The 16,184-nt window shown below is 49.2% G+C and overlaps 1 protein-coding gene across 4 annotated transcripts in view; it reads left to right on the top strand.

The window, feature by feature from the left end:
- LOC118219591 (alpha-1,6-mannosylglycoprotein 6-beta-N-acetylglucosaminyltransferase B) overlaps positions 1-16,184 on the top strand; it is a 134,569-nt gene that overhangs the window by 60,094 nt on the left and 58,291 nt on the right. For all 4 annotated transcript variants that reach the window (XM_035402878.1, XM_035402881.1, XM_035402879.1 and 1 more), the window contains one exon: positions 4,705-4,874. In XM_035402878.1, the coding sequence (XP_035258769.1) occupies positions 4,705-4,874 (170 nt within the window). The remainder of the gene's footprint in view (positions 1-4,704; positions 4,875-16,184) is intronic.

Below are 16,184 nucleotides of genomic sequence, written 5' to 3' on the forward strand. Positions count from 1 at the left end.
TCAGCCCATATCTGGATGAGAGGCACTCTAATTTGCATTCCAAAAAATTTAAAGGAACTTAATTTTAGTCATTCTTTTTTTGTTTTTTTTTTTTTGTTGTTGAAATGAAAGCAAAGGATTTGTCCTTTTATATGAGTCTTAAAACTTTTTATGTTTTTGAAAAACTTTTTTTATATCTTTCACCTTCCCCTGAAATGAGAACGTTAAGAGTAATTTGCCCAGCAGTGACACTTCAAAGATCGCACCAAAGCTCGTCAGCTTTATGGGACATAAAAAGAAGGGAAATAATTAGTGGAAAAGTGGGGAAAAAAAGGACGTTTTGAGGACGTCAGCCTGTTTTTTGTTGAGTTTAACTTTTTTTTTTTGTCCAACAATAGTTTGTTGTACTGACACTTCTCTCTCTTGGGATTGGCTGTCAGCCGGGCTGATTGCTCATTTTTACGGGCTTTCGCTAATTTGCACCTGCTTTGATTTTTCTTACGTTCCTGTTACGCAGTTAGGACGCCGTGTTCATCTGAGCAGCAAGCGTGAGTAAAGACGCACAAGTAACACAGCTGGGGGAAAGAGGCTGGACGCTGTCGTGTTGTATTACCTGAGGGAAAATACAGCCGAAAAGCCAAATGGACAAACTCAGCTAGAGTTAGAGAGCAACTTCTGGAATATCCTGACTAACTACAGAGGCTGAAAGCGAATAATTTTATCTCCCTTATAAAAAAAAAAATAAATAAAATAAAAAATTTTATGGGCTTTATTGGACAGGATGGTGTAGAGAGACAGGAAGAACAGAGAAGAGAGAAGTAAGGGTGGAGCGATGAGGAGGGGGCGGGTGGAGTGATGAGGAGGGCACGGGGGCGGGTGGAGCGATGAGGAGGGCAGGGGGGCGGGTGGAGCGATGAGGAGGACACTCTGACTGTGTGCCCTCTGTGCCCTCTGTCTGTGTGCCCTCTGACTCTGTGCCCTCTGACTGTGTGCCCTCTGACTCTGTGCCCTCTGACTGTGTGCCCTCTGTGCCCTCTGACTGTGTGCCCTCTGTGCCCTCTGATTCTGTGCCCTCTGACTGTGTGCCCTCTCGTGCCCTCTGACTGTGTGCCCTGTCATGCCCTCTGACTCTGTGCCCTCTGACTGTGTGCCCTCTCATGCCCTCTGACTCTGTGCCCTCTGACTGTGTGCCCTCTCATGCCCTCTGACTCTGTGCCCTCTGACTGTGTGCCCTCTGTGCCCTCTGACTGTGTGCCCTCCTGGGGGGGACGGGGGACGGGGGGGGGGGGGGGGAGGGGTGAGCATTGTCAGTCAGGGCCCGTGAGTGAGGCGAGGCGTGGCGTAGGCCCCCGAGAGCCGCCGCCCGTGACGAGCCGTCACAGGTACCTCTCCACGGCGACGGCCTCCAGCCTCCCGTTCGAATCGCCGCGGCGGTTTTTCCCGCTCCCTCAGATGTGCATCACGCGGGACGCAGGATCAACGGGCCGCGTGCTCCCCAGCACGGATTATTGCTCTGTGCCGTGTCGCGCCTGTTTTACTCGTTTATTGTTTTCTGAGCTGACTTACAAGCAGACGGTGAGCGAGCTCTACAGCGATCTGCGTAGCTGTCCCGCCGTGGCTCGCTGCCAACATACGCGCTGATGTTCAGGGAAAAATAAAAAATAAAAAAGCTTTTCAGTTTTCTGTCTCCTCGCTGCTTCTCCATATTGGCATGCGCTAAAGATATCAAGGATATCTATTGTATCTATTATGTCTATTTTAGGTTGTAGTGCGTTTCGCGTTCATGAGCTTAATTCCTTTTTCAGATAAATTCCCTCTATCTCACTTGCTGTCTTTTCATCAGTTTTTAATGGCCGTTCATGTTGGGGGGGGGGGGGGTAGCCAATGTTTTGTCCTTCCAGGGTATCCCGGTGTAGAGGTGAAGCTGGACTTTGAGAGGTCATTGGGAATGATAGGTAGAGGTCAAAGCTTCCTATACCGTACGTATTGAGTCACGTGGGGTGTGGGGGTGGAGGTTTGTGTGAGGCACCAATGCTGACCAAGGATTCAGATAGAGCTCTGTGACTAAACACACTGTTCAGTATCCCCCCCCCCCCCCCCCCCCCCCACTCTTAAGAGCACACGTGTACTTTTTTATTCCATTCTCACTCAGTCTCAGGCAGAAGGACATGGAAAATTGCGTAGTATTTTTTATTTATCTATTTTGCCCCCCCAAGTCCTGACGGCGTGACGATAATGTATTGGCTCATTCACGACAGCCTCGCTTGGAGAGTCGGGCCCCATTGTGTTTATTTCGGTGATGTTTACCGGGGGGCCGGGTTTTATGCAGAAGAGTGGCCCTCGCCACAGCCGCCACCGTGCTCTGCAGATATGACGCTGGAGCCCATTAACACTGAGAGGAACAACATACCGTCCTCAAAAAGGCCGCCTCTCTCTCTCTCTCTCTCTCTCTCTCTCTCTCTCTCTCTCTCTCTCGCTCTCGCTCATCTCACCAGTCTCCCTTTATTTCCCTTTTTTTTTCCCGCCGCTTTTCTTTTCCTTCTCTCACGCTCCTGAGAAGCGTGGCTCATTTCCTTTCTTTCCGTTTCTTCCTTCCTCGAACGATCGATGCGGACGTTCGTAAACAAGCGAGAGTCTGTGACAATTATGAATCGTACCGGGTTTTGTATCGCTTGGATCGAACGGCCTTAGTTGAACGTGTTTCCGAAGCCAAGCGTTATTGTCATGAGCTCGGCAGAAATGTCCCGGCCTTGCCTGAGACCGGCGTTATTGCGTAGAAAGATAAGGACACACTCGTACTGCTTCGTGAAATCTTTTCCGTGGAAAGTTTTTTTTTTTTTTTTGTCGCCTTTGTCACCAAGACTTTGAAAGGTTGAAAAAAAAAAGTGTGCTCACTCGGCTCATTAACATGGTGTCTCTGTCTCGTCTGGAGCCAAAATGGCTAGACTGCGCTCTGCCCACCCCCCCCCCCACTCCCCACTCCCGTCGTTTGCCATCTGGCCACCCATTGTAATTAAATTTATAATTTTTTTCTGTATTAGCTCGGAGTTAATAGAGCGGGCTCATTACATCAGAGGGGTGTTAATTCCGACACCGTTCTCAGGCGCTTTGGGGCGAGACCGCGCCCGCGCCGGCGCTGTCTGGGTCCCCCCCGCGCGCCGAGGCTCGTTCGGGCCTCTCCGACCGACTGATCGCGAGGGTTTCATTCTGATAACTGCGTGTCAGGGAGCCGCTGTGCACACGGACAGCGGCTCCACCTTCTGCGGCTGCCCGACCCTCGGTCCGCTGGCGACAGCGTCTGTGGGTTTAATGGGAGGCAGGGTAGCGTAACGGGTGAGGAGCTGGTCTCGTTATCTGAAGGTCGCAGGTTCGATTCCCAAGTTAGGACACTGCCGTTGTACCCTTGAGCAAGGTTCTTAACCTTGCATTGCTTCAGTATATATCCAGCTGTGTAATTGCATACGATGTAAGATGCTGTGTAAAAAGTTGTGTGAGTCGCTCTGGATAAGAGCGTCTGCTAAATGCCTGTAAGGTGATGTAACATCAGGTTTCTCAGAAGAAGGGACTGGGAAATATTTCTTACCTTCCTGTCTTTGTGTCTGTCTATTTCTGGCCATCTCATTTTTTTTTTTTTGTCTTTCTTTGATCTTCCTACACAATGGGTATTTCATATGGGTTGATTTTTTTAACACCACTGTTCTAGTGTATGGAGCGAGCCAGCGCATTGTGTGGAGATGAATGCTAAATGGTAAATGGACTGCATTTATATAGCAGCTTTTATCCAAAGCGCTTTACAATTGATGCCTCTCATTCACCAGAGCAATTAGGGGTTAGCTGTCTTGCTCAGGGACACTTCGACACGCCCCGGGCAGGGGATCGAACCGGCAACCCTCCCGACTGCCAGACACCCGCTCTTACCTCCCGAGCTATGTCGCCGCCGCCCGGATGCGACTGTGTTACTTCCACGCTAGTGAATGCCGAATGCGGATAGCGATGTGACTTAGCACACAATTACACGGTGGCCGAGGCACCTCATCCTCAGAAGACCCCCCTCCCAGAACCCAATGAGGCTCGTCCCGTTGAATGAAGATGGCGTTTCCATCGCTCGTTCTTTCGGTGCTGGACGCCAGCTGGTGCTGCTCGCTTCTGGCTTAATAGAGCAGACATACAATTCATAAAGGGTACCGGAGTCGCGTTAGCTGCCCGACTGCGTACATCTGAGCGTCTGTCCACACCGGGAGAGCGGCAGCTTACTCGCGCGGAGCTGCAGTGCTGCTGGCCTCGCGCTCACGGCGGCTGCGTCCAACGACAAGCCGGGTGAAAATAAGCACTGTGTGACACCGCAACGTTGTTTGAGCTTTTTAAACAAGACCAGGTCAAAACCCTGTATATGGCTGGACCGGGCCGGACCGGACCGGGCCGACCGACCGACCGACCGACCGACCGACCAATGGTGTAACTTCATAACTCGGCCGACCAATGGTGTAACTTCATCATTCACTCAGTCACTCAGTCAGTCACAGACAATTGCGTGTATAGGGCTGGCCCCGCCGTTGCGCTCCAGCAAAAAAAAAAAACATATATAAAATAAGAATAGAAAAGCTGTGAGCTGATTATGCAGTGTCCTTCAGGACCAGTCTGAAGGGGCCTAGTCTTTGATGCCTGCCTCTGAGCTGAGTTCTTTGATGTGTGTCTCTGAGCTGTGTTCTCCTCTCCTCCTCTCAGGTCTTGGTCCACGTGGGCTTCCTGACGGAGGAGTCCGGGGACGTGTTCAGCCCCAAGGTGCTGAAGGGGGGGCCGCTGGGGGAGATGGTGCAGTGGGCCGACATCCTGACCGCCCTGTACGTCCTGGGACACAACCTCAAGATCTCCTTCTCTGTGAAGGAGCTGCAGGGGTGAGTTTTTAGTTCTTGTTCTCTGTGAAGGATCTGCAGGGGTGAGTTTTTAGTTCTCCTTCTCTGTGAAGGATCTGCAGGGGTGAGTTTTTAGTTCTCCTTCTCTGTGAAGGAGCTGCAGGGGTGAGTTTTTAAGTTCTCCTTCTCTGTGAAGGAGCTGCAGGGGTGAGTTTTTAAGTTCTCCTTCTCTGTGAAGGATCTGCAGGGGTGAGTTTTTAGTTCTCCTTCTCTGTGAAGGAGCTGCAAGGGTGAGTTTTTAAGTTCTCCTTCTCTGTGAAGGAGCTGCAGGGGTGAGTTTTTAAGTTCTCCTTCTCTGTGAAGGAGCTGCAGGGGTGAGTTTTTAAGTTCTCCTTCTCTGTGAAGGATCTGCAGGGGTGAGTTTTTAGTTCTCCTTCTCTGTGAAGGATCTGCAGGGGTGAGTTCTTAGTTCTCATTCTCTGTGAAGGAACTGCAGGGGTGAGTTTTTAGTTCTCCTTCTCTGTGAAGGAGCTGCAGTGGTGAGTTATTTGTTTTCTTCTTCTGTGGTTACTTTAGTGCAGCTGACTGCTGAAGTGGATGCATGCCCTTGACTGACAGCTTTCTCCTAATGGTAGACGTAATTAATAATTCAGCGAGCTCAAGAATAGAATTAAATAAGAATGTATATTAAAGATAATGGGTTTCATTGCACGACGCATGTCAATCTTGGAAAATATGACTTATTGATATGAATGATATGTATGCCTCCTCCATCAGGGTAGAATACTTCTCTCGTTATATATTTGCCGCACTCTGCATTTTCTGACTGCATACGCAGTTTGTGTGTAGCATCTGCTTCCCTTGTGTTTATTTATAGTGAACGTTGCAGGATCCTGTGAATTTCACAGACGCAAAAAGGCCACCTCTTATTTCATTCGCAGTGTTACCGACTTGCTGATGTTGAGCACGGTTTGATGGCTGTGATTTTTTCGGTTCTGTGAGTCTAATTGGTTGATCATTTGTGTGTTACTGCTGTGGTGTAGGTCTCGTGTATTATTTTCTTCACCTTTGCTGTAAGTCCGTGAAATGCTTCTTATGTTTAACAAGTTAAAAAAAGAAATACATTTGATGAATAGTTTTTTTTTTTTTGCACTTAACATTAATTGTTAATTATCAATTAGTGGTCTGATGAAAGACCTAAAGTCAATGAACATTTTATAAGGAGTGAATTAATTAGGCTGCCTTGTACCCCAGTTACAATGTGAATAAGTTCTCAATGGCCTGGAGCAATAACACTGCTGGTGGAACTTCTTCGGATATTTTAATTTTGGTGAGGCCCGGGGAAATCACATAATCAGGAATGTCAGCAAACAGGCCTCTATTTTAAGAGAGACCCAGGTGACAATATACTTATCCGAGCATTTAGAAACAAACACACTTCATTGTGATTCAAAATAGTAAACTTTTTTTTGACATTTGGCTATTTTTTTTCTGTGCTATCCTTCCTTAGGCACTTAAAATAGTATATCTGTTATAGTAATTCCTACTCTCTCTTACGCGAATATGACAGCTGCATATTGTATTGCATGATATACTGTTTGCCAACTGAACCTGCAGAAGTTCGGTTCATGTGGGTTTTAATCTGTATATTTTATGTACAGTACCTAACACGAAACATTTCTATTTCAGCAAATTTAAATCCGCAAAACAAATGTGCAGTATTGATGGAGCTACTAGGTCTAAAGGGACTTGGGATTTTTCCGATTGACTCCTTGTTATATTTTGTTCCAGTATCCTTTAGAAACAGTTTGTTGTGGAAAGGTGTTTCTTGTCTTGTACATTGTGTTCCACATTGGCGGTGGCACCAGCAAAACATTTGAAGATCTCAAATATGGTTGAATGCGAAATCCATTAGCGTGCAGTAATTTCATTTTAACTTGAACAGAAGGGCTTATTTATGAAAGTGCAATCCAAATTGCATTGTTAATCTTGTAAACATACCTTTGGGAAGTTTGGCCTCCATAAATACTTTATTATAAGGACATTGTTGAAATAAGGACGCACCTTCATCTCTATACACGGTATACTGAAGTGTTTATGCGCGTGATTACCTGCTAGATAAGTTGTGGGCTATATGTTTTCACGTAAATATATCTCGGTTTATTTCTTACCATTTGCCTGCCTATTACTTCTGGACAGCAACATTTGTTTAATAAAGCACTCCCATTTATACAATACACCACATAGGCCTAAATCTCCCTGCATTGTCTCTCTCACCGTACTACCTTTTCAATCTTTTCAAAATAGCCCTTTATCAAATGCATAAGTATTGTCTGCACTCCTGTGATTGATTCCCCCGCCCTCACCTCACCCCCCCCCCCACCCCTCCCACAACTGCAATAAACACAAAAGTGCTGAGTCAAAAATGGTTTCGTAATTCATTTTTGGGTAACCGAACTTCTAAGGACAGTCAATACCAACTCCCTCATAATTCACAAGACGCCGTTGAAAACGGTATTTTTGGCATTGATAAGGTAGCTCCTATTATGCTGTTTTTATTGCTTTTTTTTTTAGAAAGAAAGGTAGTGCACATCTCACCAGGTTCATGGGAGCCAATCGTATGAAGCAGAATTGTTGAGTGATAAAGTAAAAACTGATTGCCGTATTTTGTGTGCTCCCAAGAAACATAGGCTAATGGTGGCAACAACTTTTTTACCTTCTGTTGTCTTCCTCGGGTATGGCTGTGACAGGTACAGGAACGCTGTCGGCACCTTTAACATTGTGTTAGACACATGTATACAGTGTATGGCAGTGGTCTCCAACCCTGGTCCTGGAGAGCTACTGGGTCTGCTGGTTTTTGTTTTCACCTTAAAATCGGCACCCAATTGAGACCCAAGACACCAGGTGAGTTGAGCTAACTGTGTAATCAACTGCTCTAATTGATTCATGAAGAGTCACCATGAAAACCAGCAGACCCCGTAGCTCTCCAGGACCAGGGTTGGAGATCACAGGTGTATGGGGTTAAAATTCTTTCCTCAGTTTTCTCCATTTTACCCCCTTTATTGAGAAAATCACGTTTAACCCTCTTCTGTCGCTCTAGCATATCTACAAATAGTCGATCCAGTGGCTGTAGCTGTTTTTTTTTCTTTTCTTTTCATTTTTATGGATTCTTTCGTTCAGGGTTGTTTTTGTTTATTCACTGTGCCTGTCAGCAATGCTTGGTAACAAATACTCAAAACCATTTTTTTTTCCATGCAGGAGGTGTCACGGCGGGGGGGGGGGGGGGGGGGGGGGGTCAGGGGCTCTGTTTACTGCGGCTTCTCGGCCGACGCAGTGTCGCGCGCGCGTGTGTGTGTGGGTGGTATTTATTCGTTTTTACCCTCGCCGTGCCCTCCTGGAATATGGCCTCTCCCTCGCCTCCTTCGTCTCTTTCGCGGTTTGTTTAGGGGGGAAACCTTCTCTTTCATCCTCGAATACTAATTGGGTTTTCCATTTCTTTGTGTTTTCCAATATTCCAGAGTGTTCGTGGACAGCCTTCGTTCTCCTTTCAGAACAGCTGCATATTTTATTTTCCGTAGCGCGGGCGCTTCATTGGTTTATTGATTGACTCGACATTTAAAGGAGGCGGGGTCACGTTCTCTCGTTTTCACATACTTAAACGGCATCCTTTGCGCTTGGTTACTGTGAACAAAGGTTTTAGAGATGTTCAGAAGCACCTTTTTTGTAGAACTGCAGTCGTAATTGGATTGGATGTTTTTTTATATGGCTCAATTGTGTAGGGCAGGGGTGTCCATTCTTATCCGAAAAGGGTCCGGTGTGGGTGAAGGTTCTTTATTCTTGCCGAGCACTATGACACCCGATTCTCCTTATCAAGGTCTTGATTGAAGACCGTGATTGGTTAATTAGTTTGAATCAGGTGTCGAAGGCTGGGATGAAACAAAACACCTGCACCCACACCGGCCCCCTTTTTTTGAATGGTGTATCAAGCTGACCGTTCCAAAACTGAATAACAGCCTTTTTAGCTTTCCTTGTGTACAAAATTCCACGACAGCCGTCTTGTCGGAGATACGGCGAGAGAACTCGGCGCGGTTTTAAAAGTCGAAAAGAATCGTATGTATCTTAAATGATGTGTATCTTAAATGATGTGACAAGTCAGACGCCAGGGTCTGGATGAACAGTAACGGAGACGTTACAGGTCCGCCCCCATGCACACGCGTGCGTTATTAATGGCGTCTTCCTCCGTGTTTTTTTTTTTTTTTTTTTCCCCCGAGTGTCTGTTTCTCCGGAAGCGTGAGATGAGTCACGGCCGCGGCGGCGCTGCCCGGTCGGAGCCGCCGCGCGGCCGGCCACCGGTGAGAAAGTGCCGCCATTACTCACCGCTAAGTGGCACAAGGGGGGGGGCGGGGGGGCCCTCCGCCGGCGTGTTTTATGGATGCAGATGAAAAACTGTGCGGAAACTTTGATTGTATTAGTTATTCATACGGCGTCGTGGGTGACACTCCATTCTTGCGAGACGGATTGCGCTGCCCCCCCCCCCCCTCCCAATCCCCCCCCCCCCCATCCCCCCCGGCTTTTGGAGGCGGAGAGTTGTGGCAATATATCAGCGCCCCTATTGGGAGGCGGCGGGCAGTTTCGCATATCGAAGGCGACACGAGGAGTTACAGTCAGCTTTGCGGCATAAAGAAGAGTCGCCGTGACAACCCGCGCCGTCCGTCCCCCGGAATTTCTACCTCTGTGCGTTCTTTTATCGAATTAAAACAAAAACAAAAAATATCGAGAAAAATTAAAAACAGAGAGTAGTTCAAAGTCACTTAAATCCCCTTTCTTCCCCATTCTGATGCTCGGTTCGAACTTCAGCAGATCGCCTTGACCATGTCTGCATGCCTAAATGCATTGAGTTGCTGCCTCGTGATTGGCTGATTAGACATTTGCGTTAACGAGCAGTTGAGCGGGTGTACCTAATAAAGTGGCCAGTGAGTGTAAATATGAATGTAGTCTTTTTGTGTGAAGGATAAGAAAACAGGTTGGTTGGTGCTTTATGTGCAGAGATGCGCACACCCCTGCGCAGAGGTTGAGTTCAGCCTCAGCTGCTCGTCTTGACTGCGTGTAAACAGACCCGCTCAGGTACAGGCCTCTGCTTCGGCCCTTAGGCTGTGCTTAAGGAGAGCGGGCCCATGGTTCTGGCCTTTTGAAATGCCCCTTTTTCTCCCCATTTCATTTTAGGCAGTCCTGCGCGCCGTGGGCTATGCGTGGCAAATTGTGGTCACTCACTCACTCGCTCACTCAGGGACGACCTGAGAGGGACGTTTGGTAGGACGCATGCGCAGGTGCATCTCCCAAAATCACCACTTCGAACAGCACAAGATTTTTTATTGCCTAACATTACTTTAGCTAAACCCTAACATCATGTTAGCGTTTCACCTACTTTAGTTGACCTAGTTAGCGCGTACCACCGATACAGACGTATGGACACACGGAGGACAACAAATAACGTTACAGGGGTGAGGACATGCCATAGCTAGCTAGCTGTATAGTTTTACTCATGACACTTTGCACAGGTGCGCCGTGGGTCTGGACGGTTTCGTGCTTGTTTTTTTTTTTTTCAGATTGCGGCAACTCTACCGCGTAAATCTGTATTCGGTGCAAGTTTTTTTTTTTTGTTGAGATGTATTGAAAATACATCCACAATTGCTTTACGCTCACGTCTTTGTCAGCGGATTCAGCGGGAGGCCGGTGCTAGGTGCCTCAGACTGCGCACGGTGCGCAGCTACGGGAAGGAGAAGGCCAAAATCGATCGGCCCCGGCTCTCAGCAAGAGACGGCTCGTTAAATAAAGAGAGGAAATTGGCCAGGCATTTCAGAACTTTCAGAAGATTTTTTTTACTTTTCATCCCTGGCTGTGAAGTATTTATTTATTTATTTTTATTTAAATTTTTCATGTGTGTCATGATGGACCTGGTGGAAGGATGGACCTGGCCAACCAACACGCTTGCGCTACGTGTGCATGAGGGGGCGGGGCTCGCCACTCCGGGGATTCGTTTCAGGGTGGACGGCGTGAGGGAGAACGAGCCGAAGTGTACAGGGTTTCTGAGACTCGTGCTGGGTCGCAGGCGCCTTTGAGACGCTCCTGGGTTAAATGGGCTGACCTTTAGGACTAATTTACCAAAGGGCCCTCCCAAAGGGGGGGGGGGGGGGTTCGGCACTGAGGTGCAGGCCCACTTAGGGTGGGGGGGTGGGGGTTTCATTTTAAAAGTAAAGGTATTGATTTTTGTGTTGGCTAAGTGTAATACATGACGTGACTGTGTGAATGCAGAGAAAAAAAAACAATCAATTCATGGGTAAAGACATAAAATGTCCGGGGACTTAATCTTACATTGATCTTTTTTTTTTTGTGTGTGGTGTTGGGCTTTTTTTGCTTTCTTTCTTTGCTTTAAAGAGAATGTCAAATCTCTCCTGTGTTGGTTGAATGTAGGGGAGAGATAATTAAATGGATCGGGGCTAGAAAGGGGAATTTGCTCCTCGAGGGTCAAAGGTTTTGAGGAGTTTTTCTTTTCTTTTTTTTGAGCTGCTGGAAAATGCTTTTCCATCACTCGAAAATAGCAAAGCATTGTGGGTAACCTGTCTTATCGAGCGTCCCTGGGAGAGAGAGACCTCTCTGTGAGGGGAGTGAACTAACGAAGAAGCCGGTGCCGAAATTGCCAGACCCCCTATGGGCAATTCCGCAGACCCCCACGCTGCATTTAATTAGGCTGGAAAGAGGCAGGTCTTCTCTGTGTGGAATAAAAATGGCTCCTCACAGGAAGCTCAAAGCCTGAAGAGGCAGAGGCCTTTCTGAGTCCGTTCGTTTATCGTCCGATTGGACGGCGCTCTGCTGGAGCAGGGCCGCGTCGAACCTCCTCGTCTGTCCACTTACTAATTCACATCCGCCCCACAGCCCCACAGCCCCACAGCCCCACAGCACCACAGCCCCACAGCACCACAGCCCCACATCCACCCACAGCCCCACAGCCCCACATCCACCCACAGCACCACAGCACCACAGCACCACAGCCCCACAGCCCCACAGCCCCACAGCCCCACAGCCCCCAGCAGCACCACAGCCCACAGCCCCAACAGCACCACAGCACCACAAGCCCCACAGCCCCACAGCCCCACAGCCCCCACAGCCCCACAGCACCACAGCCCAACAGCACCACAGCTCCACAGCCCACATCCACCCACAGCCCACAGCCCCACATCCACCCACAGCCCCACAGCCCCACATCCACCACAGCCCCACAGCCCCACAGCACCACAGCCCCACAGCCCCACATCCACCCACAGCCCCACAGCCCCCACAGCACCACAGCACCACAGCCCCACACCCCCACAGCCCAACAGCGCCACAGCCCCACAGCCCCACAGCACCACAGCACCACAGCCCCACAGCCCCACAAGCCCCACAGCGCCACAGCCCCACAGCCCCACAGCCCCACAGCGCCACAGCCCCACAGCACCACAGCACCACAGCGCCCGTTCGCTGGAGTTCGGGCACTTTTTGTAAAGAGAAAGCGCGCGACGAGGATGACCAGGAGCGAGGTGTTCATCCCGTTTCTGGATTCTGAGGCGGCGCGGTGCTGTATCGATCTGAGAGCCTCGTCGGGGGCCGTCCTGGAAAGAGCCCAAATGTGGAGCTCAGCACCGAGGCTCACTCGTCTACTCCCACATTGTCAGAGACGGCAACGGGGGGGGGGGGGGGGTGGAGGGGGGGGGTTGGACTGGAAGGGAGGGTTGGAGGTGGACTGGGGTGGTGGTGGCCAGGAGTGGGGGGGCGGGGGGGGGTAATGGAGGTGGACTGGGGGGTTGGTGGACTTGCGTGGGGGGGGGGTGGTGGAGGTTGAGGTCAACTGGGGTAGGTGGTGGACTTGGGGGGGCGTTGCTGAAATTACCCTCATAACTACCGCAATAGATGATGAAACGAAAGTACGACTTGGGCATCCGATGGCAGGAAAACGCACGTTGCGCTCGGGCCGTCTTTGAAAGGGGCCAAAGACGAAGACGGCGATTGGCTGCAGAGCTCGCAGCGCTGCTCTGTAATTGGTCACCGAGGGGCCGATTATCTGAGACTGTGGAAATGAGGCGCGCCTCGCAACACACGCAGCCAGGCGGAGACCCCTCTGATGACCTTGCTCCCAGGGCTGATCGCTTCACAGCAGGAAGAGCTGCAGTGCATTCTGGGCCACGAAATAAAACCCAGGGGGGCTTTATTTATTCCGCTGGATCCTCGCGTGTGTCACGGTTACAGTGTCCTAGGTCCGCTCTCGCAATGCTGACTGCTTGCGTGCCTCGTCTCCCAAAGGAAAACCGTTCTTTTTTTTTTTTCTATATTCATTTGCTTTTCAGCAGAAATAGCGGCAGTACGTACACCTCCTTTCCTGTGTGTGGGCTGGTCCGCGCGTTGCTAAGGTAACGCCGCTAGCTTCAGTCCCTCTCTCGTTCGGCGGGCGATGCGTCATCGTTAAAGTCACGATAACGTATTGCTTCCCGGAAAGGTTTTCATTAGTTTTCCTGGTCCGTGTGATGTAATTAACTTTTATTAATGGGCTAGCCCGCTATGTGCAGCACTGTGGAGCTGTGGGCCTGAGCTAGTGCAACGGGGGGGGGGGGGGGGTGTGGGCTCAGAACGGAGTCTGCAAGTGAATGCTTCAGGAGTGCCTTCCCCAGGGACCCCCCCCCCCCCCCCCCCCGAAAAGGTCAGCTCTCCCACTGAGCTGTGATGACATCACCAGACAGACGGCTCTGAAGGTGTCGTTGGCTTGCAGGGAGCAGAGCTGTGCGGGTCGCTAGCTGATTGCTGTGTATAGCATTACTCTGTCTTACGAGGATTACGGAGAGCAGCCCTGGGTATCGAAGGTTTATCAGGGACCCTCCCTGGTTTGTGTGTGTGCGTGCATGCGTGAGTACATAAAGATGTGTGTGTGTGTGTGTGTGTGTGTGTGTTAAAAGCACCTATTGCCATTTATTCCGTAGTTCTGTTTGTACCTTGAGGTTTTTGAAGTTTCATGTTGCCTGTGTCTACCCTGGGATCTAAAGAGAGGCAAATGCGAGGAGACCCGATGCCACTCTGATCCGTCCTTGGAGCGAGGCTCTCCCCGGAGTGGGAAGGGGGATTTTGCGTGACCGAGTCCTTGGTGGGCTCTGGAGAGCAGGAACTGCGTAGGCTGCAGATGCAGTGTGATGGCTTGCTATGGGGTGGGGCGGGGGGGTGCAGTGTACTCTGAATAAACTGAACGCAGGTTACGGGGCAGTAAGTCTCTCCGTAGTCGGGCGCAGTTCTGAGGAAGCTGAACGCGGCTTGTGATTGCTTTCCCGAATCGGCGGTGTTGCGTTTGATAGATAATAGAATAGCATGATGACAATGAGGGGCAATTTGAAGCCAATTAGATTTTTCATACCCGTGAAAATAGTTGCTCCGCTCACGGAGAAAAATAAGGAAAGCATCCATCTTTTATATTTACAGTGCTGTCTGTTTAAATAGGCCAGTAAGAGAGCGGCACCGGAACGCTCATAAATTCTTCCCCCCCCAGAACCGGTAATGAACAGAGGGAAAGCGTTTCTCTCAATCTTTCTCCTCTGTTCATCGTAAACTGACACATTGTTATGTAGACTTGCTTCCCCCCCCCCCCCCCCCCTCCCCACAGAATCCCCTTGGGTTGTATCTATTCAAATTGCATTCCCCCCCCCCCCTATAAAGTGCTGGAGATCGTGCAGAGGAATAAAAAGCGGGGAACTAGAAGTCTGGAATGTTCTTTTTTAGATGCGGGCATTGAAGGTCCTCCTGGTGCTGGCGATTCGCGGACGGTTAATTTTTTCCATCTTTTCACGCGTTAGGATGCGACGGAAGATTACGGGGAATGCCGCAGAGGCCTCCGAGCGGCTGCTTTGTGCCGCATAATTGTGCTTAATCTGTCGCTTCCTGTCTCCTTTTGTGCGCTGTTAAATTGCCTCCCCTATCCATGCTGATTTGATTATTTATTATTTATTTATTTATTTTATTTTTTATTTCTTTTTGTCAGTCTGAAGAGGCCGTTTCCCTGATTTCTGAACGGGAATCGTTTTCCACAGTCAGCTGCACCACAAACGAATGTAAAAATAAAAAACTCTCCCTTTCTTTTTATTGGAAACGGGTAAAGACAGCCTCTTGGGGCTTCCTGTATATGAAGCCAGTTAAAATATTTAATGCATTCAATTATTAAAAATTCATCTGTACCTATAAATCCCTCCATATGTATATTTATATATAGAAAAATATAGCAGACATTGAAGTACTCTGCTTTTTGTATTAACAGGATCTTTGTTCATGTTTATTATTTGCTGTATCTAATATTGTTAAATATTATGTGTGGTCATATGTATATAATTACCTGGTGCTGAAATATGGGTGGCTTTTGTCCAAGGTATTGAGGATAATTGTATGGAAAAAATATATCAACCTATAACCTAATTAGCATTTTTGTGATAAACAATCACTCACAGCTTTGAGCTGCATTTGTTGTGAATACATTTAAATGTATATTAATATTTAAACAATCGACTGCATGCTTTCATACTGCGCCACAGATGAAGAATGAACGTAATGATCACTTTGGTCTTTGCGGCCATTGTGTAATATTTCTGTGAGAAGAACTGCCCCCGTTCCAACATCACCACTGTGAAATTCCCTCTTCAGTTTAATAGCGCGCTGGCTTCACGCGTCCAGCGCTGCGTTATCTACAGGGCCTAAAAAGTTCTGGAGTTTTTATTGTCCTGAGTTCGGGGTGCTTCTGGGCAGGAGTGGCGAACCTCAATTGAGTTTCTGGACAGCACCTATTTTTGTGAGAAATTAGATTTTTTTTAGATCTGCCTCTTGCCCTTGCCTCTGGGTGCTGCCTCACTTCAGCAGCTTCTGGCTGAATGTAAGAAAGATAGAAGAGAGAGAAATACATCTCAACTCGCTGCGGAGGGAGGGAGGGAGGGAGAGAGAGAGGGAGGGAGGGATAATTGAGAGGGAGATTTACTGCTTCTGACATCATATTTGGCAGGAACATCACATGCCTCGCTCTGGAAGAGCCCGGAGCAGTACAGGGCTGAGTTCAAGTCAAGCAGCACGGAAGGCTGTCACTTCGGATAGGCGCTCCTCGCGCTCCTCGCGAAAAGAGACAGGTAATTAGCCGTCGCTCGCGAAACGGCAAATCAGGACTCGCCGGGCAGGGAGCTGAGACGCGATGCTGCGGTTGCTAGGCGATGGCCGTCGGGTCTCTGAACCCCGCCCGCCCCGTGCAGAGCCCTCCCCTCTCGCCGGGGGGGGGGGAGCTCACGCCTGACTGCGCGGCGG

This window comes from Anguilla anguilla, chromosome 2 (genome assembly GCF_013347855.1).
Source record: "Anguilla anguilla isolate fAngAng1 chromosome 2, fAngAng1.pri, whole genome shotgun sequence".
Classification (NCBI taxonomy): Eukaryota; Metazoa; Chordata; class Actinopteri; order Anguilliformes; family Anguillidae; genus Anguilla; species Anguilla anguilla.